Source organism: Erpetoichthys calabaricus, chromosome 17, assembly GCF_900747795.2.
Source record: "Erpetoichthys calabaricus chromosome 17, fErpCal1.3, whole genome shotgun sequence".
Lineage (NCBI taxonomy): Eukaryota > Metazoa > Chordata > Cladistia > Polypteriformes > Polypteridae > Erpetoichthys > Erpetoichthys calabaricus.
In genome coordinates this window covers 64763106-64786934 of record NC_041410.2, presented here as the reverse complement: position 1 = coordinate 64786934, position 23829 = coordinate 64763106, and the positions used below count along the sequence as shown (strand labels likewise).

Genomic DNA, 23829 nt, shown 5'->3' with positions numbered 1-23829 from the left:
TTTTTGTCTTGCCCACTCACCTTGTTCATCTCCTGGGGCCTCATGTATAAACAGTGCGTACGCACAAAAATGTTGAGTACTCCCGTTTCCATGCTCAAATCGCGATGTATAAAACCTAAACTTGGCGGAAAGCCACGCACATTTTCACGGTAGCTCAAACCCTGGCATACGCAAGTTCTCCGCTCGGTTTTGCAAACTGGCGGCACCCAGCGTCAAACAGTGCTTTTGCTCCAGTGTGTTTCCCTTTCTTTTTAGATCCACATCCCTGACGGGGCTTTATCATATACACTGAAATTAACTGCATATTGTTAATTAGTTTAAGGCATCTGATTTTAATTAACCTGTAACAATATAATGGTCCACGGAATGGCCAAATTATTCCAAATACCATAGTTGCTTTAGTGTTGTTACTCTCACTGCACCTTCTTCTTCTACTTTTAGCTGCTCTTGTTAGGGGTTGCCACAGCGGATCATCTTTTTCCATATTACTCTCACTGCACCACTCGGAGAAGCTGATCGAAACTGAATTATCGGTATACAGAATCAAGCTCATGCTGCCTAAGCCATCAGCTTCTGTATTTGAACTGCTCTCATCCGACAAATGCTTCAGAGCCTTTCTTGTACGGACCTCGCGGTTCAGAAACAGTTTCATCCCAAGAACTATAAATGCACTCAATCAATCCATCAAGAGCTCCTTATAGAACTGTTTGTACTTACAAGTACAATTACCTCACTATAAACTTGCGATACAGTTATAATATTGCACAACTTTCACCACTTTATAAAGCGCATATTTACATATGATGACAATATCATTTTTAAGATGAAATGCAGCAAAACATGTTTATTACATTATACAGATAAAATGTTAACGTCATTTAAATAATCTATATTGTTAATAATTAAACATGTGAGGACACAGTGGCGCAGCGCTAGCTAGTTCAGGGATTGTTCCTGCCTCGCAATGTATTCTTGCTGGGGTTGGTGCGACACTGGAAAGATAGATGGATAGAATAATTAAACATGTAGTACGAAGATATTTCAATGTTCCTTAAACGTTTTGAAGAATCGGCATTCTAAGCTTACAGATGGCTTAACATCTATTACAGAGCTGATTGTGTGGTGATTGGTTACTTGCAGAAAGAAAAGGAAGGACAGGAATTGGGGGTTAGTACGTTCGAAAGAGACAATACTGCTGCAATAAATTATTTCATCGAAGGTCACACATGGCGCAGCAAGCATCTTGCGGGAGGCACGAACAATCTGTGGACGAGGCGCCTGCTCATCACTATCACTGCACCACCGTGTTCCTATGTTTAATAACATGCTTTAATTCCTATTATCATGAAAATTATATCAAGTATACATCTCAGAAATTTAATTATTCAGAGACCTGTAATATCATGAATGTAATGGATTGATTCTGTGTCCTGTCGGAGGAAGAGAAAGCCCATTTAAGAAGCACGTAGTGATTCACACACGTAGAGCATATAGAAAAACACATACAAAACAAAGCATTTACGTGCTACTTTAGTTACGATGGTATTTGAGAAACTAGTAAATTAAATGATTTAAAGATGAAGTTTATGATGTTCTACTTTAATGACTAAATAAACTACGTGATTGAAGTGGAAATTTCGTGATTAAAGTTGGCATTTCAAGCTTTTTTCTCAGTGTCCTTATTTTTTTTTCTTTTCTCTGTACCCTAATAAGCTTTCATATGACACTCAAATGGTGGGCTACGACTCACCTTTTCATGGCGACTTTGATATATGACCGCTTCTTTTTTATTTCGGGCACTGTGCATCATGGTGAACTTGAGCTTTTGAGTTTCTCCGACACTTTGTCACTTGATCAACTTCCTTTTGTTGATTATATCATTGTTTAAACCAACAAATAATAAGTTTTTCCTTGCCTCCACTTGGTATTCGCTGAAATTCTTCCATTTTCCCCCGTGCTTTTGCCATTGTCTTGTCACAGAAGGCTGAGCTTAAGGGCTATTTATATTGATTTGCATATTCAAAGAGGCGTAATTCTGGGAGGAGTTGGGGTGGGACAGCAGGTGCGTGCACATGCGTTACTTTTCACGCTGACTGGGATTTATGTAGTTGAAGAATATGGAAGTTGGCGTTCGCACAGATTTATGCATCTGGATTTTTTTGTGTGTACGAACATTTCCACTTTTGTCCGTATGCCATGTTATAAGGTGAATTCTACGCATGGCGTTATGCATGAGGCCCCTGGTTATTTACTTAACCACTAAAATAAATGTGTCAGTTGGACAGCCTGTTTGCTACTTAGGCCCAATACTTTATGGCAAAAAACAGGAAGAGAATTTGAAATAGAACTGAGTTCAAAATATTACTGGGCAAAATAACCAACAACCAAATCAAAAGGAATAGACAGACTCAATGTTGGAATAAGTTTTGAGAAAAGCGATATCCCTTGAATATAAATTGATAGAGAAACTTTCCTTCTCTTGCTAGTAGAAAGGTTTGTTCATTTATTGAACTAATCTACAGCTTGCTCTTAAATACAATGACAGGCAAAACCATATGACATTGTGATGTTCAATATAAAACACACTCCCAGAAGAAGTATGGCATCATTGTAACCAAAACTCCCAAAATGTTGGAGCAAAACCCTCACCATCAACAATAAGTAATATAAAATAAATATAAGAAGATCAAAATGTTACAACCTCCTCTTAAATTATAACAACAGTGAAGTATTGCCACTCCTCATGTAGTGATGGCATGTTCTAGTTTAGCAAAGTCCCATAGATGGGGACTGTCGGTAGAGATTCACAAGTCCCTCTCTTGTTTTTGTTTCACCATGTAATTTTACAGACAGTTTGTATTCTGCAATAGTCAAGCACCCTCAATGCTTCACGCTACATACACTTGTGAGCAGTTAACTATCTAGACAGGGTGACCATTGCCTTGATGCACTATTATGCCTACAAACACAGCCACCATTAACTTCAAACTAAGTGGCAGCCCTCCTACTAAGCCACATAATGTGCTGCCTTCATGTGGCATAGAATTTTCTGACCTACCATCTGTGACATAGCACCTTCCCACTTCGTTCTGTTCTTATGCATTTCTAGTCTGAGTTTTGAAAGAAGTGTGAGGTTCTTGTTGATTTGATAGTTGATGTGCACAATTAAAGTTTTTCTGTTTTTTTTTTTTTGAAGAAACCAAACATTACTTAATAGTTGCCTATACTCTTACATGAGCATACACAATGTGAATTTGTTATTTCGATTATCTGCTGTTGTATTTAATGTCTGGAGTTATATCCCTTGTCTGTGTTGTATTCTTTATCAGTTGTTGGTATTGTGTCACTGTTACTAATCTGTGGGAGACATGACAATAAATGTGAACTTGAACAAAGAAAATGTGAGATTGCCATCACTCCAAATTCAACATGACAATTAAATACCAATTTTGGATGAGCTTTTTATTATTTTATATAATGTAATTAATGCCATCAAAACATAATGAATTCAGGTAACCATGAATGTATCTCTGAATTCTTCCAATGGAAGATACAATTTTGAGTGGTGTTTATGTGAACATTTCCCACTGGGAAGCTTGCATTTTCCAATATTCCTACAGCACATGAACGCAGCAACAGGTCCCACTCGTGACACCCAAAGCCAAAACTTCCATATACCAACACATTATTGGCTAAAAGAGGCAGGATGTTCAGTCTATGCTTCATTCTTGTTGGTCTCAGAAGTAGCAAAAATAAAACTTAAAATGAATAGATCTGACTGACTATGTGGCGGCCCTGCAGTTGATATGTTCCTTTTGAACCCAGACACATAATATTAACAGAGGAGAGTACAATGTGCTTTTATTTTTCTTCAAACAGGGCTTCCAAACCCCAAGGTGCAGGAACAGTGTAGTGTTCTTCATCAATCAATAATTAAATAAATAAGCATAACCAGTGCCTCAAATGGAGGTTGAAACCAGCAATAAATAAAGTTTATAAAACCCACAACGAAAAACTTACAGATCTCATATTTCCTTTCCATTCATCTCATGTCAGCCCAGCAGGTCTTTCTTTCTCCATTTCCCACAGCTCACTATTTCAGCTCTTCTAAGCTGTTGGAGACACTGACACCTTTGTTCCAACCTTCGTTCTGACTGTCTCCTTCAGCATCTGACAGAACACTCAGAGTCTGACATCCGCATCTTGCTGCCTGCTGCTTCTTCTTCTCACATCCCCCCTCATCATATATGGGATTCCTAGGAGACTACTTTGATCATTCGTTGCTCCTCAATTGTGCTCAGCAAGAAATAATCCACCCCTTGAGTGTCACACGCTTACTCCTCCACAGGGTCAATGACTGCCTGACTCCTGACTGCCATGCTGACTGACACTCCTGAATTTCTGACTCTCTTTTCTTCTTTCCTTCTGTTCTGATTTTTAGCCTGCCTACCTCCCCAGCTCTCTGCTCAGGCTCGTTCTAAACTGTTAGGGGTGCAGGTGCCTTGATTATGCACCCCAGAGCACTAATGAGGAAACTGGCTGGTCCATGCACATCTGCATGTGAATGCAGGCATGCAGGTTCCCTCATAAGCAGTCCGTGCATGCACCTATGCTCACCCGGAGCCTGAGTACACTGTTTTTTTTATTTTAAACACGCACCGTCACAGACCTCTCTCACTACAGTATAGCCAGTACTAGAATTTAATGAACCCAAGTGCAAAAAAATAAATCAGGATGCCCTCATGTGAAATTAAAATAACTCCAATTGAAAACTGACCACTGCCAATGAAAGATGTCAAGCATGTAAGCTACATTAAAGGGCAATAGCCATAATTAACATTTATGGAGTTGTGTTAGTAATAACACCATTACCCCTTTCTTTCTAATTTCAATAATAAAACAAAACAACAACCATGCAGTCACCATCAGTCCTGCAGCCCCCATGGGCCCAGATGGAATCGTTCTGCTTGCAGTACCTATAGTGTTACCACTGGTATCCCCTATTCTGCTCATACAATGAAAATAGGAAATGAAGCACAATTTAAGAGAACCATCAATTCAAATAGGTGAAGACAAAACTCCTAAATTGAACACACAGGAATCTAAAGAGTTCTCTGCTTTTCCTCCAATTCCTAATGACATGAGTAAGTATGGACGTATTTATGAACGTTCTTTTCAATAGAATAGTGTCCTGTTCTAAGATTATGCTCGATACTTTCAGTACAGGCTTCTGACACTCACCACCAACCAGTCAATGAAATAAATAAGGAAAAGAATGGGTGGCTGGATGGAAATCTAATAAGGCATTAAATAGTATATAGATTCACAGGTGCAGTGAAAAAGAGGCCATTCGTAATTCTTAGTCACAAAATTCTGGATTTTTTTTTTTATTAAAAAAAATTCTGAATGCAATTGAGGCAGCATGGAGGTACAGTGGTAGTACTGCTGGCTCACATTTAAGAGACCAGGGTTTGCGTCTCAGATCTTTCCTTATACAGTCTGCATCCTCCCACAGTCCGAAGACATGCAGGTTAGGTGAACTGGTGACTCTAAATTGTCCCTTTTCTGTGGTTGGGGTGTGAGTGTGTGTTCACCTTGCAATGGAATGTGCCCTGTCCACGGTTCCAGAAGACCCTTGAGACCCTGTTCAGAAGTAAGCAGGTTTGAAAATGACTGACTGACTGACAGAATACACTTGGAAACAAATCACACTTTTCTTACCAAAGCTTTGATCTGATTATCAAAAGAAAAAATGCAGAAATAATAAAGAAAATCATTTCCACAGCATTGGTCTGTGATGCATGTAGAGTGAAAAACACAAAAATGGAGAGGCTTAACCTTCCTGCTGCTATTGGTATAGTGCTCACTATACATTAAGAAGCTAGCTGCTGAGAACAGGTGCTTCTGTTAGTAACGTTGGGATTGGAAAATCTATAATTAGGAGGGACAAAAATTCTAACCTATGTAACTATGGGGTGTTACTAAAGACTCTAGAAAACCAATGGTATAAATTATCAAAAGGCCATTCCTGGGAAATCTATGTAATGCACCTGGTGGCACCCACCAGTGGATCTTGACAACTAGTAAGCGCTGCTCAGTTCACTTACATTCTTTATTTCCACCAAACTAGTTATGGAGAATTATACCGGTCCATTTTCTTCCTGTTTCAGTTTTATTTGAATGGATTGGTAGGGGGCAATTCATGCATATACTTTACACTGCTGTGTACCCAGACAAATGATCACACATTTTTCTCTTTGTGATGTTAAGTGTACTGATTTGTTTAAGGGGCAGCATGGTGTCACTGTGATAGTGCTGCTGCCTCACAATTAGGAGACCAGGGTTCATGTCCCGGGTCCTCTATGTGTGAAGTTTGCATGTTCTCCCTGTGTCTGTGTGGGTTTCTTCTGGGAGCTTTGGTTTTCTCAAATAGTCCAAAGACATGCAAGTTAGATGAATTGTGGACACTAAATTGGTCCTAGTGTGTATTTGGTGTGTGTATGTGTGTGTGTATTCATTCTGTGATGCACTGACACCCTGTCCAGGGTTTGTTCCTGCTTTGTGCACCATGCTAGCTGGGATAGGCTCCAGCACCCTGCAACTCTGGTCTGGATTAACTGGGTTAGAAAATGACATGACATTATTAGTTTATCATAAGCAAAGGTCAATTGAGAGCAACTGCCTGTTCACACAGGAAATGTTTACACCAGCCAGTCTTAACACTCATTTTTTCCAGCAGCACTGAACTGGAGCACAAAGAGGTCAAGTCTATCATTGCTGGGAAAGCAATTTCCCAAAAAACTTATTTTTAAATCTCATACTACCTGTGGAACAGAGAAGAAGATGCTCATGGCCCATGCCACCGACAGCATGATCTTGTTCTTTTTCTTTGCTTCGTTAATGGCCAGAGGATTCAATATGGCGGATTGTCGATCCAGGCTAATCACCACAGTAACAAAGGCTCCAGAGTACATAGCCAAAAGCTTGAGGAACATAAGAACACGACAGGCCACATCCCCAGCCCACCATTGCAAAGTGATATTCCAGATGGCATCCACTGGCATGACAATGAAGGTGACCAGGAGGTCAGCAATGGTCAGGTTGATGATCAGTATTCTTACATGTGATTTCCTCTTGCTGCTAGTGCTCGCTGTCCACAGAACAGCCAAATTACAGAAGGTGGATACAGTGAATAGGACAAAAGTCATGATGACCCTAACCTTGGCTGCAGTGGAGAAAGTGGGCAGCTGGAGTGGATTTGCACTTGAGTTAGGGTACCAGAGGAGGAAAGAGCTGGAATTAGACTGTAGTGTTGGAGATGGGAAAATCCCAATGAGGCCATTAGACAGATTCATATCAGTAGAGTACATTGCAGTCAAGCCTTCCTGAAGTTTATCAGCTGCTCCAAAAATGTTATTTATACAAACAGGGCAGAGAGGCAGGAACCTGCAAGGCAAAACATCAGAATATAAGAATCCAAGCTCTTCACTGATAAAAACCAAAAGAGCTTCAAGATTCTGGCAATGAACTTTTAGAACGCCAAAAAGATAGCACAAAGTATTAATAGAGGCAGCAAAAAATTAGAGAAATGAATGACATTGCTGGAGAGGGAAAATGATTACATTTGATTAGCATATTGGGAGAATTTATTTGATTGAAACACATTTACAAATCCATCAATCAATTTCCAAACCTGTGTAATCTAGTTCAGGGTTATAGTGAGTGCAGCACTTCGAAAAGGTCTGTCCAGGCAGCATCAAGCGCAAGACATAAAGCAGCCTTGAGCAGGGCACCACAGGTCACGCTCACACTGAGCCAATTTAGACTTAACCTAAAGTGCATGTCTTTCGAAGGTAAGCAGAGTACCTGGAGAAAACCCCACAAAGACACAGGGAGAACATGACAACTTAACACAGACAGTGACCAGGCTGGAATTCAAACATTGGGCTCCACAGCAGTGGTAATACCATCATGCTGCCCACATCTGCAATTGAAAATGAAAAGAATCACTAAAGTAATTATAATATTGATAATAATAAAATCTCTAATTAGTGAATTCTTAAAATAATCTATAATCAATTAGTCAGTAAGGCCTTAAGGAACCAAGGCTGTAGTCAAGGGTTCAGCTGTTCGCCGGCATGTCAGCTACTCCAACTGTACAGTAAGCATGTGTGTCTCCATCAGTTCTTTAGTACTTCTTACTTAATGAAGCTAACACTAATTGAAAACCAGTAATCATCACTGAAGAACCACTTACCACCCTGCTCGCCAGTCTAATTTAAATGAAACAGATGGGCCTTATTTTGATGTTTATTATATTTGCTGAAAAGTGTGTATGTGTGACTGTGATTGAATCTGCTGCTTTGCATTAGACACAAGTGCACACTTTAGACTACTAATGCTGCTAAAAGTTAAAACAGCAAGAATAATGGGAGACATTGTACAAAAAAAAATCAGTATATGAAGATTGAATTTGTATATTCCATTTGCTAGCAAAGATGACCAGCTAACATCTGAAATGGCCTTTTGAATTATCATATCTGCATTGTAATCTTGTAAGCCACATAATGTTCTTGTTATTATTGATACTATATAAAATAAATATTGGTTGATTGATTGAGAGCGGCATGATGGTGCAGTTGCAGCGCTGCTACCTCGCAGTAAGGAGACCTGGGTTCGTTTCCCGGGTCCTCCCTGCATGGAGTTTGCATGTTCTCCCCGTGTCTGCGTGGGTTTCCTCCAGGTACTCCGGTTTCCTCCCAAAGACATGCAGGTTAGGTGCATTGGTGATCCTAAATTGTCCCTAGTGAGTGCTTGGTGTGTGGGGGTGTGTGTGTGTGTGCCCTGCAGTGGGCTGGTGCCCTGCCTGGGGATTTGTTCCTGCCTTGCGCCCTGTGTTGGCTGGGATTGGCTCCATCAGACCTCCGTGACCCTGTGTTAGGATATAGTGGGTAGGAAAATTACAGACTGACTGAATGATTGAATACTTAAACCGGGGTCACTGGCCTGTTTACCCCATGACAACTTTTCAAGAGTAAACGTCCCCCCACCCTGTTTTGTTCAGTAAAGCGATCGCCAAAGAGGAAATTTTAAGTTGCTGTTTTTAACAATTTTATTATAGGTTCAAATAACATTAACAATAGTAATTAGCACATGATGATGCTATTTCACTAATTTAAAAACAACTAATGATGAGCAGATACTGGTATACCAGAATGAAATGCAAGTCGAGGAGAGCTCATCAATCAGTTAGATGCTTCTTCTTGCTTTTCACCTACGATATTGAATATTCTTGGCTCAGCCGTTGAAAAAGCAAATTTCATGTTGTCATTGGGAACTGATCGAGATCTTCACGACTTTGACTTTTTTAAGCAAATTTACCTCCCTGGATAGATGAAATTTACACGCCCTGGTTGGAAACCCCTGATTAAATGAATGAGAAAAATCCCCTGTCTTATCCCAGTGGCTGAAAAAGCTTTTACTACTATATAAGACACCCCTATTGGTTTTCCTCACTGAAATGTGTGTTTTTTTAGAAATAGTGCAGTTACACAGTAATCACACTTGCAAATAATTATTTTTCATAACAGTGATATCTGATAAATCTGAAACCAATAAAGGTTTTAAGGGTCCATGCATTGGTGAAGAATTCATAATGACAATGGCACAAGGACATCAACATCAAAACCTTTTAAGAAATAATTAAGAAAATCTCATATTTGGTTCGCTATTTCAATAAATTTGAACTTGAATTCAGAATGTGCCTTATGGTGTGCCAGTGTCTCATCCAGAGCTAGCTTCTGTGGTAAGCCCATTGTTGCCCAAGGTGGGCTCTGGCTTCCTACAACACTGAAATACACTAGAAGTAAGGATTTCAAAAAATGAATTCTTCTTCTTCTCTTATATTTGAAACCATCCGTGCATTTAATCATTTTTGTGCCCTACTTCTCCTGGCCAAGGAAGCTTACAGCCTAAATCTTTTCAATTGGACTCAAAGCAAGACATCTGAAACTGCACACTAATGGCTTGATTGTTCACAAAATTTATGCAAAAATATAAGCATTTGACAGTGCTATAAGTAACCTTTTAGTAAAATGGTAAATACATAAATGAAATGTTGTGTCTGATAAATTTTGCTTACTTACTGTAGGGTTGTGGTAGAGGATACTTTATAATTTACTCTTGGAAAAATCACTAATTTTAGAACTCCCTGGATGATTACAATCAGGAGCAGAATCAGCACCTCCTTTGTCATCACATTCTTAAACAGACATTCTTGGACATGCTGAATCGATTGAATGTTTTTTGTTTTAAAACCAATTTCAGAAACATCCCATTATTTTTAAGTATCTACAGTATCAGGCTGTCTCGGTAGACGTCATGTCATTTCTGTCAATTAATTAAATTACTAAAGAACTTGACAGAACACCAGACTGTGATTTTGCTACATCCAGCCCATTAGATAATATTTTAGTTTTTATTCTGTTCCATCATCCCCACTGACAGACTTTCTATATCCATTTAGCAACAACTAATTTGCTTCTGCTCACTTCTACTTAAAATGTGTTTGAGCTGAGGATGTTGAAAATACAAAAGAGTCCTGGAACGTGTTGTTTTCTTGCAATATTGAATGTACAATTGGAGCACTAACCTTTGCATCTGCAAGCTTTTATACCTAATACCTTTCGAAGAGGTATTAAGAAATATGCCAGCAAAATGAGTTACTTCAGAAATAAGGACACACTGAAAAACGTGGAAATCGTTTTAGTAGTTGTGTTTTTTAAGCATCACATTCAATTATAAAGGTTTCCTTCATTATTTATTATACTTGCAGGAAATAATCACATAAGAATATTGGTTAATGAAATGCAGATAATGAAATGTCATGTAGGAAATTAAAAGGCACAAGGAACAGTACTGCATTTCCAAATAAATTCAGGGCTGGAAGGTCAGTTATATAACATAAACCATTAAGGGTAAACCAGTTTTATAATATGGAATCTCTAAAATAAACAAATAAATAAATTCATTCAAAATACAATTGACAAAAGCAGGGCTGTTTATCACATTATCTTCAAGGGCTTTGCAAATCCTCTATTTGGGTGTGCAGGTTAAACATTACACTAAAGTCACCCTTTTTATTTGTATGTTAAGTGTTTCCATGATCAGCATCACCGGTGATGAAATGGCATCCCATCCTGGACTGGTTCCTGCCACAAGCTAAACATTTTTTGTACAAGTTTGCCTCCCAAGCAAACCTTTGAGGCTGGGTGGATTTGAACAGTTTTCCCTCACTCTGTTAAACAGACATATTCAGCCATGGAGGATCACTTAGCCAACAGATGTTGGTTGTGTGCCCTAAAAGCTTCATGACATTTATTAGAGCTTCAGCACTACTTGTGCATTAACGTTTAGTCCACCTACATGAAATCTCACAGTTCACCGAACATATGTCTGCCCTGACATAGATTTCATCCAAATCTTGTTGGCCTATGGGACCTCAACATCCAATCAACGCTGATCGGCAAAAATGGGCGTTGTCCGATACACTGGCACATTCGACACATTCTCACTTTTGAAGTGGTCTTAAGTAGAAAGCGCACCCTTATCACTTGTACAATCATCATTTAACATTAAAGGACTAAAAGCAGTGAAAAGAAAAAAAAACGGTGATGTGGATGTGTGTGTGCGTGTTTAACGCGATTCAACTGTTTATAGTCTGTTAAATTGCTATAGATATGAAACTGTGCCAGGTTTACTAGGAAATTTGATCAGAATAACTGTGTATGACTGGGCAAAATTCACCTGCAGCTTACCACAAGAATCTCTCTTGTCACAAATTTTTTTTAAATTAAAGTGGTCTAATTGAAATTAATTGAATTAATCTGTGTTGGCCAAACTTGTATATTCTATGATTTAACTTGATGCAACTGCTGAAGCACACACATAAATATATATACATAATAAACATAAGAATAAATATCCTTAAAACTCTGTGCCTATGTGAGTTCCAGTTTCCACTATCACAGTCTATTGCAGTAAATATGTCAGTGGGGTAAGCTTATTAATGTATTTTGACTTTTGAGTCCATAGTGGGACGGCTAAAAATCAAATGCATTCAAACGGTGCAATTCTTTGAATAACTGAGCCTGTTTAGTGACACAAATTAGTATATACCTTTAAAAAATATACTGCTCAAAAAACTAAAAGAACACTTTTTAATCAGAGTATAGCATCAAGTCAATGAAACTTCTAGGATATTGTCTGGTCAGTTAAGTAGCAGAGGGGGTTGTTAATCAGTTTCAGCTGCTTTGGTATTAATGAAAGTCTCAAGGGCATGGAGGAGATTTCAGGAGACAGGCTCTAAGAGAGCTGGACAGGGCTGTAGAAGGTCCTTAACCCATCAGCAGGACTGCCATCTGCTCCTTTGGGCAAGGGGTAACTGCAGGATGAACACTGCCAGAGCCCTACAAAATGACCTTCAGCAGGCCACTGGTGTGAATGTCTCTGACCAAATAATCAGAAACAAACTTCATGAGGGTGGCCTGAGGGCTGACGTCCTCTAGTGGGCCCTGTGCTCACTGCCCGGCACCGTGGAGCTCGATTGCCATTTGCCATAGAATACCAGAATTGGCAGGTCCACCACTGGCACCCTGTGCTTTTCACAGATGAGAGCAGGTGCACCCTGAGCACATGTGACAGACGTGAAAGGGTCTGGAGAAGCCATGGAGAACGTTATGCTGCCTGTGACATCGTTCAGCATGACCGGTTTGGTGGTGGGTCAGTGATGGTCTGGAGGGATGCACAGACCTCTACAGGCTAGACAACGGCACCTTGACTGCTATTAGGTATCAGGATGAACTTCTTGAACCCACTGTCAAACCCTATGCTGGTGCGGTGGGTCCTGGGTTCCTCCTAGTGCACGACAATATCTGGCCTCATGTGGTGAGAGTATGCAGGCAGTTCTTGGACGATGATGGAATTGATACCATTGACTGGCCCCCACGCTTGCCTGACCTAAATCCAATAAAACACCTCTGGGACATTATGTTTCAGTCCATCCGACGATGCCAGGTTGCACCTCAGACTGTCCAGGAGCTCAGTGATGCCCTGGTCCAGATCTGGAAGGAGATCCCCCAGGACACCATCTATCATCAGATTAGGAGAATACCCGACGTTGTCAGGTATGTATACAAGCACGTGGGGGTCATACAAACTACTGAGTACAATTTTGAGTTGCTGCAATGAAATTTCAACAAAATGGACTAGCCTCATTTTTTCAGTTTGATTTTCAAGATGTCTTTTAATTCAGCCCTCTGTAGGTTGATAATTTTCATTTCCATCAAACAATGTGGCATCCTTTCATTCCTATCACATTACCCAGTCCATATCAGTATAGATATCCAGCATGATTTTTTCCAATTGAGATCTGATGTGTTTTCCAACTGTTCCTTTCATTTTTTTGAGCAGTTTATTATATCCTCACAATAACATTTAGCTGTGCGTGTATGTAGCGTTTTGCAAGTGAATGAATTGCTGTGAATAAAGAACCAACAGAAAATGTAGTTATGTATAAGTAACTAACTTGAAATGCCACTGGGCGGTCCTACACATACAGTTGCAAATGAATATCGTTTTCAAAACTTAAAAGTGAACAGCATTCCTTAAAGTGCTATTTTATTAAAAATGAAGTGCCATGAAGCATAATTGACATAGAAGCAGGGATACCGTTTATCCATAAAGCTGTTACATTTCATGGTCTACTTGCTCTCAGAAATCAATATTCAAAATAAGTATGCTATAATTTATCCTACCATTTAACCGCATGTGAACATTGTTATTAAACACGGAACGTCTAATAATGAATCCCTTATAATTAGCTAATTTATGAGGGACAAGTGAGATTTAAAAACGCTGTGTCGTTAAAAAGCAAACATGAGAGACGCGGCCGAGCAAGAAATGCAAACTACACCAAAGGGATGCCCTGAGAAAACGCCACCTGCTGCACCACCACGCTGCCTTTTTCTGTATGTGTAAAATCCATGGGAGGGGTTTGACATTTAGGCTTCAGGATGTCTACGTCATATCCAAGTCACATATCATAAATTCTTCGCAATTTAAAGTTACAGTATAACCTAAATCTCACAATATAACGTTTAAAACCTTAAAAATGTGAACAACGTACAAGTTTCATTAACAATACTGAGATGATAGAACACTTGTTATGTCTGCTTATTGTACTTATGGCAAATTAAACACATTATTTTTTAAACAAATTGTTAAATGTATGCATGGCGTGAGGTGTTCTGGGATTGGGCTAACTGTTTTGAAAGACACGCAGATCAGACGGAATGGAGATGCTAAAGTGGTCCATAATATGAGGGGCCAAACAGGCCATAAATCTTATATTTCTGTATGTAATCTATTGGTTTACGTGTGAACACTATTGGTTTATGAATATTTACTATCAGTTTACGTGCATATATAATTGGTTTGCGTGCGTACAATACTGTTTCATTCATATGAACTATATTGGTTCGTGTCTGTATATTATCGGTTTGTGCGTGAACTATATCCGTTTGTACGTGCGTACCACTGGTTTGCATATGAACTATATTGATTTGCGTTTGTATATCACTGGTTCCAGTACGTTTGTTATTGGTTTGTGAGTGAACTGCATTGGTTTTCGGTTGTATGTTATCGGTTTGCGTATGAACTATATTGGCTTGCGTTCTGTGTCGGTCTAACAATGGATTTGCGTATGCACTATATTGGTTTCATGCACATCTTATACTGGTTTCATGTGGGTAACCTGTCGATTTTACGCTTGAACTCTATTGGTTCTATGTGTGCACTATGTCGGTTTCGCGTATGAAACATATTGGTTATGCGTGCGCACCCTATCGCAACTCTGTATATGAACTATATCGGTTCTGCGTGTGAACTATATTGGTTGTTCACGTGATCTTCAGTGGAAATGGGCGGGACAAGAAACAGGAACTCAAGGGCGGTAGAGTCATGGCGTGTAAAGAGATGTGTCTAGGAGACGCATCTGCGTTTAAATGGCACTATATATTTTTTGCACACCATACGTTTGCGAAAGGACTTGGTGGTAATTATTACTATTTAACAGAATCTACCCTTGTGTCTGTAATGAACACAAGGCTGAAGTTAGGTATGTATTTTGGCTGACTTCTTATTTGGTCCCATCTACATGCTTGCTTGCAACCCGCAGCTGTACTTGTTCACACAGTATTTGCAAAACTGTTACTTATTCTAAAGGCAAAATATTCAACATTTACGATTGACTTCTTTATGCAACATAACATTTAGTTACTACTAGTTAGATTTACTATGCCCGACGACCCCGCACCGCGCCACACAGACAGGTGAAGTGACTTGCTCAGGGTCACACAGTGTCAGTCTCAGGACCTGAACCCAGGAACAAAGAGTTGAAAGTGCAAAGCCCTAACCGCAATGCTTGCACATCTATAATGTGTATATTAATTGACTAAACGTGTCAATTCTTTGAAAAGCTAAAAATTTAAGATTTAGGACCTGCATGGGTCAATTACATCATATTGGGCCACCTTACCTTTCACAGTTTTGTGAAAAGGCAGATGCATTTTTTTAAGATGCAGCGGAGTTTTGCTCTGCCCAGTGCGAGTATCAGGGTGAAACTGACAAAGTATTCCCACTTCAATATCAGATAAATGGGATTTACTGTGATATTTAATGGGCACTGTAAAGTGTTAAATGATGTTGGACCACCTTAATTTTCATAGTTTTGTGACATTGACATATAATCTTGTCCAGGCCAGATTCATTTGTTAAATTAGAGTTTAATAATTTTGACCCGTGCAAAACCAAAATGTGGAATATTTATTTTTTCAAATAATGGATCAGTCTGTGGGCGGCACGGTGGCGCAGTGGGTAGCGCTGCTGCCTCGCAGTTAGGAGACCCGGGTTCGCTTCCCGGGTCCTCCCTGCGTGGAGTTTGCATGTTCTCCCCGTGTCTGCGTGGGTTTCCTCCGGGCGCTCCGGTTTCCTCCCACAGTCCAAAGACATGCAGGTTAGGTGGATTGGCGATTCTAAATTGGCCCTAGTGTGTGCTTGGTGTATGGGTGTGTTTGTGTGTGTCCTGCGGTGGGTTGGCACCCTGCCCAGGATTGTTTCCTGCCTTGTGCCCTGTGTTGGCTGGGACTGGCTCCAGCAGACCCCCGTGACCCTGTGTTCGGATTCAGCGGGTTAGAAAATGGATGGATGGATCAGTCTGTAATGATGCCGATTAATGTACATGCTGTAGAACATTTTGCCTTGCTGTTATAATAGAATAAGAAGCTGGTTTGCAAAAGCTGTCTGAATAAGTAGCTGACTGCAAGCTTATACTGGGAGTAGCTAGGACTGAATAAAATGCCAGCCGAATGTGTACCTACAGTAACTTCAGCCCTGTGAGCCCTTCAGAATTAAGTGAAAATACTGGTAAAAATAATTACCACCGAGCCCTTTCACAAACATATAGTAACGTGCAAAAGTATCCAATCCCTTTAAAAGTCATCCTAATTTTCTGCATGACAAAAGATTTGTCCACATATTTATCCATTTGGTATTTTTAATGTGAACTCTTGTGTTGTAACAAAATGTTATCATACTCCAAATAACTTAACTAAAGGAAAACTCCAAAGTGATTGTTTGCCTAAGCATTCAAGCCCAACACATTCATACTTTGTCAAGAACCTTTTTGCTGTAGTAACAGCCTTCATTCTTTTGGGGTATGTAAATATGCCCCAGTTCTGCACATTGCTCAGTCGTGATTCTTCCCTATTCTTGTTGGCATTATTTCTAGGTATCCTCTATGTTGGTGGGATAGCATCTCTGAACAGCAGTTTTCAAACAGTGCCCCAGATTCTCAACAGGATTAAGATCAGGGCTTTGACTTGGCCATTCCGAAACATTCACCTGTCTGTTTTTGAGCCATCCCAGTGTCACTTTGGTCTAATGCTTAGGGTCATTGTCATCTTGAAAGATGAATCTTCTCCCGAGCTTTAAATTCATAGCAGACTGGAACGAGTTCTCCTGCAATATTGTGTGGTATTTGTGCCCATCCATTGTCCCTTCAACTCTGACAAGATTCTCAGTCCCAGCACATGAAAAACATCCCCATAGCAAGATGCTGCCACCACCATATTCCACTGTAGGTCTGGTGTTTCTTGTGGCATGGGCAGTGTTTGTTTTATGCCACACATTCTGTACCTCTTTGAAAGCTGAGAAAAAAGTTCTATTTTGGTTTCATTTGACCATAAAACCTTCTCCCCATATTTAACTGGAAAAACGCCATACTGTATGTGCTTTTATGTGGACCATCTTAAGGAATGGCTTTTTTCTTTCCACCCTCCTGTAGAGGCCTGTTTAATGGAGAGCTCTTGAAATTATGGACCCCTGCACCTTCACTCCAGTTTCAGCCAAAAAGCATTGCAAACATCTGAGAGTGATTGTTGGATTTCTAGTTTCCTCTCTCTCCAATTGATGTCTAACTCTGATGTTCAGTTTTGAGGGACGGCCTGTTCTAGTAAAAGTCAGGGTGCTGTGATGAACCTTCCACTTTCTGATGATCGATCCAGCAGTGTGCAATGGGACATTCAAACTCTTTGATATTTTTATAGTTATTTCCCACAACCTTGTGCATTTCAATAACTTTGTTTCTCACATCAGCAGAATGCTCCTCTCTCTTGATTTTTTCAGTGACTGTCCACCAAAGACTACGGCCCCTACGAAGGGGGCTTTTTATATCCAGAGAGAAAGTAGCACCTCATTATGTTTAATTATGACTGTCAAATGTCTGCCACCTTTGTAATTAATTTGTCATTGGTGTAAACCTGGAGCTTCCAAAGCTCAGAGGTTTAAACACTTATGTAAACACTAACTTTGGAGATTTTCTTCTTCAATTAAATGTCTACATAAAATAGTTTATTTTGACTTTGGAAATGTTTTGTTACAGCATAAGAAAAAATACTGAATGAATAAATACAGTATGTGCACAAATATTTTGTCTTGCATAAAATTATGACAGCTTTCAAGGGGATTGAATACTTTTGCACGTCACTGTATGTTTATGAAAGGGTTTGGTAGTAATTATTTTTAAGTTAGGTGCATATTCAGCTGCCTTTTTATTCACTTCTAGCTACATCCTGTATAAGCTTGCATTCAGCTACTTATTCACAAACCAGCTTCTTCTTCTACTGTATATTAACAGCAAGGCAAAATATTCTAGTGTGTACATTAATCCACAAACTGATCCATTATTTGAAAAAATAAATATTCCACATTTTCAACCAAAATTTGAACGGGTTGAAAATGTTAAACTCAACTTTAACAATGGAATCTGTCCTGGACAAGTTTATATTATGCCAATTAATATAACCGTTGTAGATGTGCAAGCATTGTGGCGTAGTGTTTAAGAGTTCAAATTCAAGTCCTGATAATGACGCTATGTGACCATAAACAAGTCACTTCACCTGTCTGTGCGGCGCGGGGGCACTGGGCGAATCTAATCAGTAGTATCTAAATGTTGTATGTTGGATAAAAACGTTAGTAAATGTTGCATATTTTGCCTTCAGAATGAATAATTGGTTTCAAAAGTTGTGTGAAAAAGTACTGTGGCTGGGTGCGAGCAAACATGATCTTGGAAGCAAATGAGAAGACGGCCGAATACGTACCTAACTTCAGCCTTGTGTTCATTACAGACTCAAGGGTAGATTCTGTTAAATAGTAATAATTATCACTAAGTCCTTTCGCAAATGTATTGTGCGGAAAAAAATATATAGTGTCGTTTAAACGCAAATGCATCTCCTAGCCGCTTGTCTTTACACGCCATGACTACTGGCCCTTGAGTTCCTGTTTCTTGCCCCGCCCATTTCCACTGAAGATCACGTGAACAACCAATATAGTTCACACTCAGAACCAATATAGTTCATACACAGAGTTGCGATAGGGTGCGCACACATAACCAATATGTTTCATACGCGAAACCGACATAGTGCACACATACCACCAATAGAGTTCAAGCGCAAAATCGACAGGTTACCCACATGAAACCAGTATAAGACGTGCATGAAACCAATATAGTGCATACGCAAATCCATTGTTAGACCGACACAGAACGCAAGCCAATATAGTTCATACGCAAACCGATAGCATACAAGCGTAAACCAATGCAGTTCACTCACAAACGAATAACAAATCGTACTGAAACCAGTGATATACACACGCAAATCAATATAGTTCATATGCAAACCAGTGGTATGCACGTACAAACGGATATAGTTCACGCACAAACCGATAATATACAGACACGAACCAATATAGTTCATATGAATGAAACCAGTATTGTACGCACGCAAACCAATTAAGTATGCACGTAAACCGATAGTAAATATTCATAAACCAATAGTGTTCACACGTAAACCAATAGATTACACACAGAAATATATGATTTATGGCCTGTTTGGGCGGTCGTTCTACCCCGTGATTATCCCTGCTTTGCCTCCTATGAGCTTCCCTGCGTCACTGATCTGGGATAAGTGGTTTTAGAAAATGGATGATTCGAGGGAAAGTTTAAGCACTTTTAATTTGTTGTTTACTTCTTCAAATAGACGTTTTAGTTTATTAGGTGTTTTGTCACGAGGTGTGTGCTTAGTGTGACTGAGTTTCGCTCAAACGGCCGCACCGATGTTTGCCCACGGGCATAAAAGGCGAGGACACAAGCACGCGCGCCGCTTTGTGGTCGTTTAAATAACTATTTTCTGAGGAAGAAACACTCCTTTATTGGAGATTTATTTTAGTAACTTAGTGCACCCCTCCCCCTTAAACTATCGATAAAAATCAGTAATAACAAAAGCGTAATTGGCAAAGTTTAACTCATAACTTCAAACAATGCTTAGCGATGTGATCTTCAGTTCCAGGAACACGGGTTCAAAATCGGGGGCAGACAAATGCCAGTGCTTTATTTTCATCTTCTCACCGTGTTCCTCTATTGTTATTTCTGCTTACTTTATAAAACGTAAAGAGGAGATTAAGTGACCGTTCAAAATTTGACCAGTGTGGCTGGGAGGGAGTCTTACAGTTCGTATCTTGTAGGTTCCTGACTTCCAAATAATGTTCTCCGTTTCCCACGACTCAGTATTAGAATAAGGAAAGTGCGAATCAGTGATCTAAATTTTTTGAAAAATATGGGTTGGAGTTCCGGCAACGAAAGGTGATAGAACATAATTTAATGTATGTGATAATATGGCAAAGACATTGCAAAGAAATAAACACACGAGCTGCTAAATCACTGCTTCGTACTTTCAAGATTTCTTTAAATACTTAATTTTCTGTCATTTATTTCTTATAGAAAAAGACTTTGCTCGCAATATTCCAACGTGTCATAACATTTTGAAGCATCCTGCAGCGCAACATTAAGCAAAGCAAACAATCTACCTAAATATATTCATTCCGTTTCCTTACGATTGGCTTTAATGATACCGTGCGTACAGTGCGGATGCAGAAGCAACTGTTTGTGCTTTTACATTTTAATAATAACAGGTTCTTAGCCATAGCCGTTGAAAGTTGTCTAATTATTGCAGACAGCTTTATTTAACTTTACCAGTGAACCAAATTCCGCATGCTGTGTACTTTAACTCCCGAACTTCAATGGTTTCTTCACTGAAATAAAAATGTAATTTGATGGATCTGTCTCGTGTGTTTTACGTCCCATTCAAGTTCACCTCTGACTTTTCAACGTTTACTGTTTCGTGACTGACACACCTCTGTTGGTTTTCATTGAGGCTTTGAAATTGCCATGTTAATTCAAGATCGGCATTATGCGTAACGAGAGGAAATCTGTGCAGGGCGACGCAGTGGCTGGTGCTGCCGTCTTGCGGGTGCAGTGTCCTAGTAAGTCCCACGCCGGTCGTTGTTTGGTGGAGGGTGCACGTTCTCCGTTCGTTGACGATTTTTCTCCTACATACCCGAACACGTGGTGATTAGGTTGACATGCGTGATTCCAAAGGTACCGTGAGGGGATGCGGGTGAATGAAATCTGAGGTAGACTAACGTGTTGCAGGAATTCAGACGGAGATACTGAATTCGCTTCTACGAGCCTTAGAATGCGGTGCATAGTCATTTATAAGTTATATTAGACCAACTTTAAATGCAGTAAAGCTTCGTTTGAACATTTAAGTGCAATATGTGAAGATTGTAATTTACACCATACTGCACTGACAATCTCCCAGTGTCTCGCTGAAACGCCTGGATACATTTTAAAGATGTGAGTAACGTGGTACGATTTTTTTCTCGTTAGTTTTGTCTATATCACAAAAGCGAAACCCCACTCCTTCAGAAATATTCATTAAATTGCATTGCATATCGGTTCCAATCTCAATTTTGTGGATTTCACCCGCTTCCGTGTTTACTGCAACAGCCTTTGCGTTGGTATAGCAGTGAAGAATATAAACCCAGACTGGCACTCTAGAAAATAAGTCAGCGCTTAATGAATAAAATAAGACATGCATGAAGGTTTTACTTTTAGAAATTCAGCAAGCTAAGCTCGCAGCTTTGTTTTCTACTAGTATATTTATGTTAAATAATTTAGGTTAAATATTCATATGACGCCAGGGTTACGCATGAGTTAGGGTAAATCAAAATTATACTCTTTCGTTTAGTGTCATAAAAGCATTTAGTGACAGTTATGAGAGTACCAAAATGCATCACACACATAGCTGAAGACATTAACAATTTAAAAAACCCACAGATTGGCTGAAGGCTGTCGGGAGCGAAGGATTGTCTAGTCCTGGAGACTTCAAATCCTAAACTTCCTCTGACACGATGATTGGCACGTCTAATTTACCCTGGTGCGGGTTGTGTGTGCGCGGCGCGCGCGCTTTACTGTACGTCCCATCTAGCTTTGGTTTCCTGTCTTCCTGCTGCCGTAGACCCGTAAGTTTAAGATGAATTTGAAAATAAATAAATAAAAAACTGAGGAGTGTAGTGGATTCCTTCAGCATGCCCACGAACATAATATAATTGAAAGTAGTAATAAAGAATGGCAACATACACACGGAGCAGACGGACACAAAAAATAACCGCAATGTACTGGAGCTAACTCGAAAAATTTCTTACCCTGTTCATGTTTGTGAATATGGCAGGTCGCTATATTGTTTCCTTGATCTTGATCCTTGATCTTGTTGATGTCAATCAACAAAACATTTTCAAGAGTGATCCACTCTCGGACAGACGAACTCCGGGTTCCAGCGTGCAGCAGACCTTCCTGCTGAGAGAGCAGACTCCCGTTCAACAGTCGTCGATGCCAATACTGACGTTCGCTTTAATTACAAATTCGTGAAGTTCTCTCGTTTTTCCGACCATGAAAACTACAGGAGCATTGTAAAAACTGAGTCCTGCAGCTTGCGTGAAACAGTTTTACGGTCGCCTCTGTGGGTCAAGGATCCATTCGAAGAATTTTCTTTCTTTCTTTCTTTCTTTCTTTCTTTCTTTCTTTCTTTCTTTCTTTCTTTCTTTCTTTCTTTCTTTCTTTCTTTCCACAGACACCCGGTCCCCTGCGTTGCTAAAACCGAATAGCCTCAGTCTCTATTGTTCACTCCACATACCGTGGCTCTTTTCGAGTGGTTGACGGCAATAAAGATAAACTTTCAAACCCTCGAGGTTCTCTTGCCCAGTTTTCCTGTTATTTCCCGTCCTGTGATAATTGAGCCATCGCATGTGAGCTCCTTCCTTTTCTCCCGTCTTTCCCTTCTCTTCTCCGTCTCATGAAGGATGTGCACCTCACGTGTTTAAACCCAGGCGCGCTGATGCCTCTTCCCGCTTCTGCAGTCTGACAGACTGGGGTGATGTACGTCTTGATTAAAGGTGCCACTCACACAACGCCTTCGCACTACGGGTAGCCCTGTGGGATTTTTTTTTTTGGCACCTGCTCGTCTGGCGCGGCACACTGACGGTAAAGGGTTTTACTTGCAGGTTGCGCAAAGCGACAGCGAACTTGTGTTTGGGCAACATAATATTGCCTATCTATCAGCTGTATACGTTTGTGAATATTATCACCGGATGACTGTTAGAAAATCTCGCATTACTGACATTGAGCAGCCCCTTCGGTCCATCCATCCATTATCCGAGCCTGATTATTCCACTCGATGGTTGGAATTGTTAGGAAACTGGCAACGCTAATTAAGTAATAGTAGACAAAATAAAAATAATATATGCGTGAAAAAGGATGGTCACCTGTCAGGATAAACACCATTTTCATCCACTATTTTTCTAACCAAATAAAACTATGGGAGAACCGGGCTGAGGGCGGAGCCTAACTCGACAGCATCGGGCACACGGCAGAAACCGGTACTGCGCACACACCCACACCGGGCGGCTCCCGGCTTGAATCAGATGCTACTGAGGTGTACTCTGGATCTCCATTACACCAAAACAGAACGATTTCAGATCATTTATGGTTGAATGGACTTCATTAATATATATATATATATATATATATATATATATATATATATATATATATATATATATATATATATATATATATATATATATATAAATTCACCAACTAATTGCTGTTTCATATGCTTATAGATACTGGTCTGGATCACAGTAAATCAACATGTTTTAAATCATTCACTTAGTATTTTGCAAATACGTCTGTTTCTTTTAACGGAGATCTGTGTATATATTTAATGGTGCTTCCCATATTTTATTTATTTATTTATTTTTTGATTTTAAGTTCTTGCTGGACTAGATGATACCTGTTGTCGAAACACGGTCTCCGTG

General features: G+C 39.8%; 1 protein-coding gene across 1 annotated transcript in view; it reads right to left on the bottom strand.

The window, feature by feature from the left end:
- LOC114667483 (gonadotropin-releasing hormone II receptor-like) overlaps window positions 1–7440 on the bottom strand; it is a 29214-nt gene extending 21774 nt beyond the window's left edge. Inside the window, 1 exon segment of the mRNA XM_028822789.2 lies at window positions 6825–7440. Coding sequence (XP_028678622.2) covers window positions 6825–7370 — 546 coding nt within the window. The 5' untranslated portion in view covers window positions 7371–7440.
- Between the last annotated feature and the right edge of the window lie 16389 nt (window positions 7441–23829).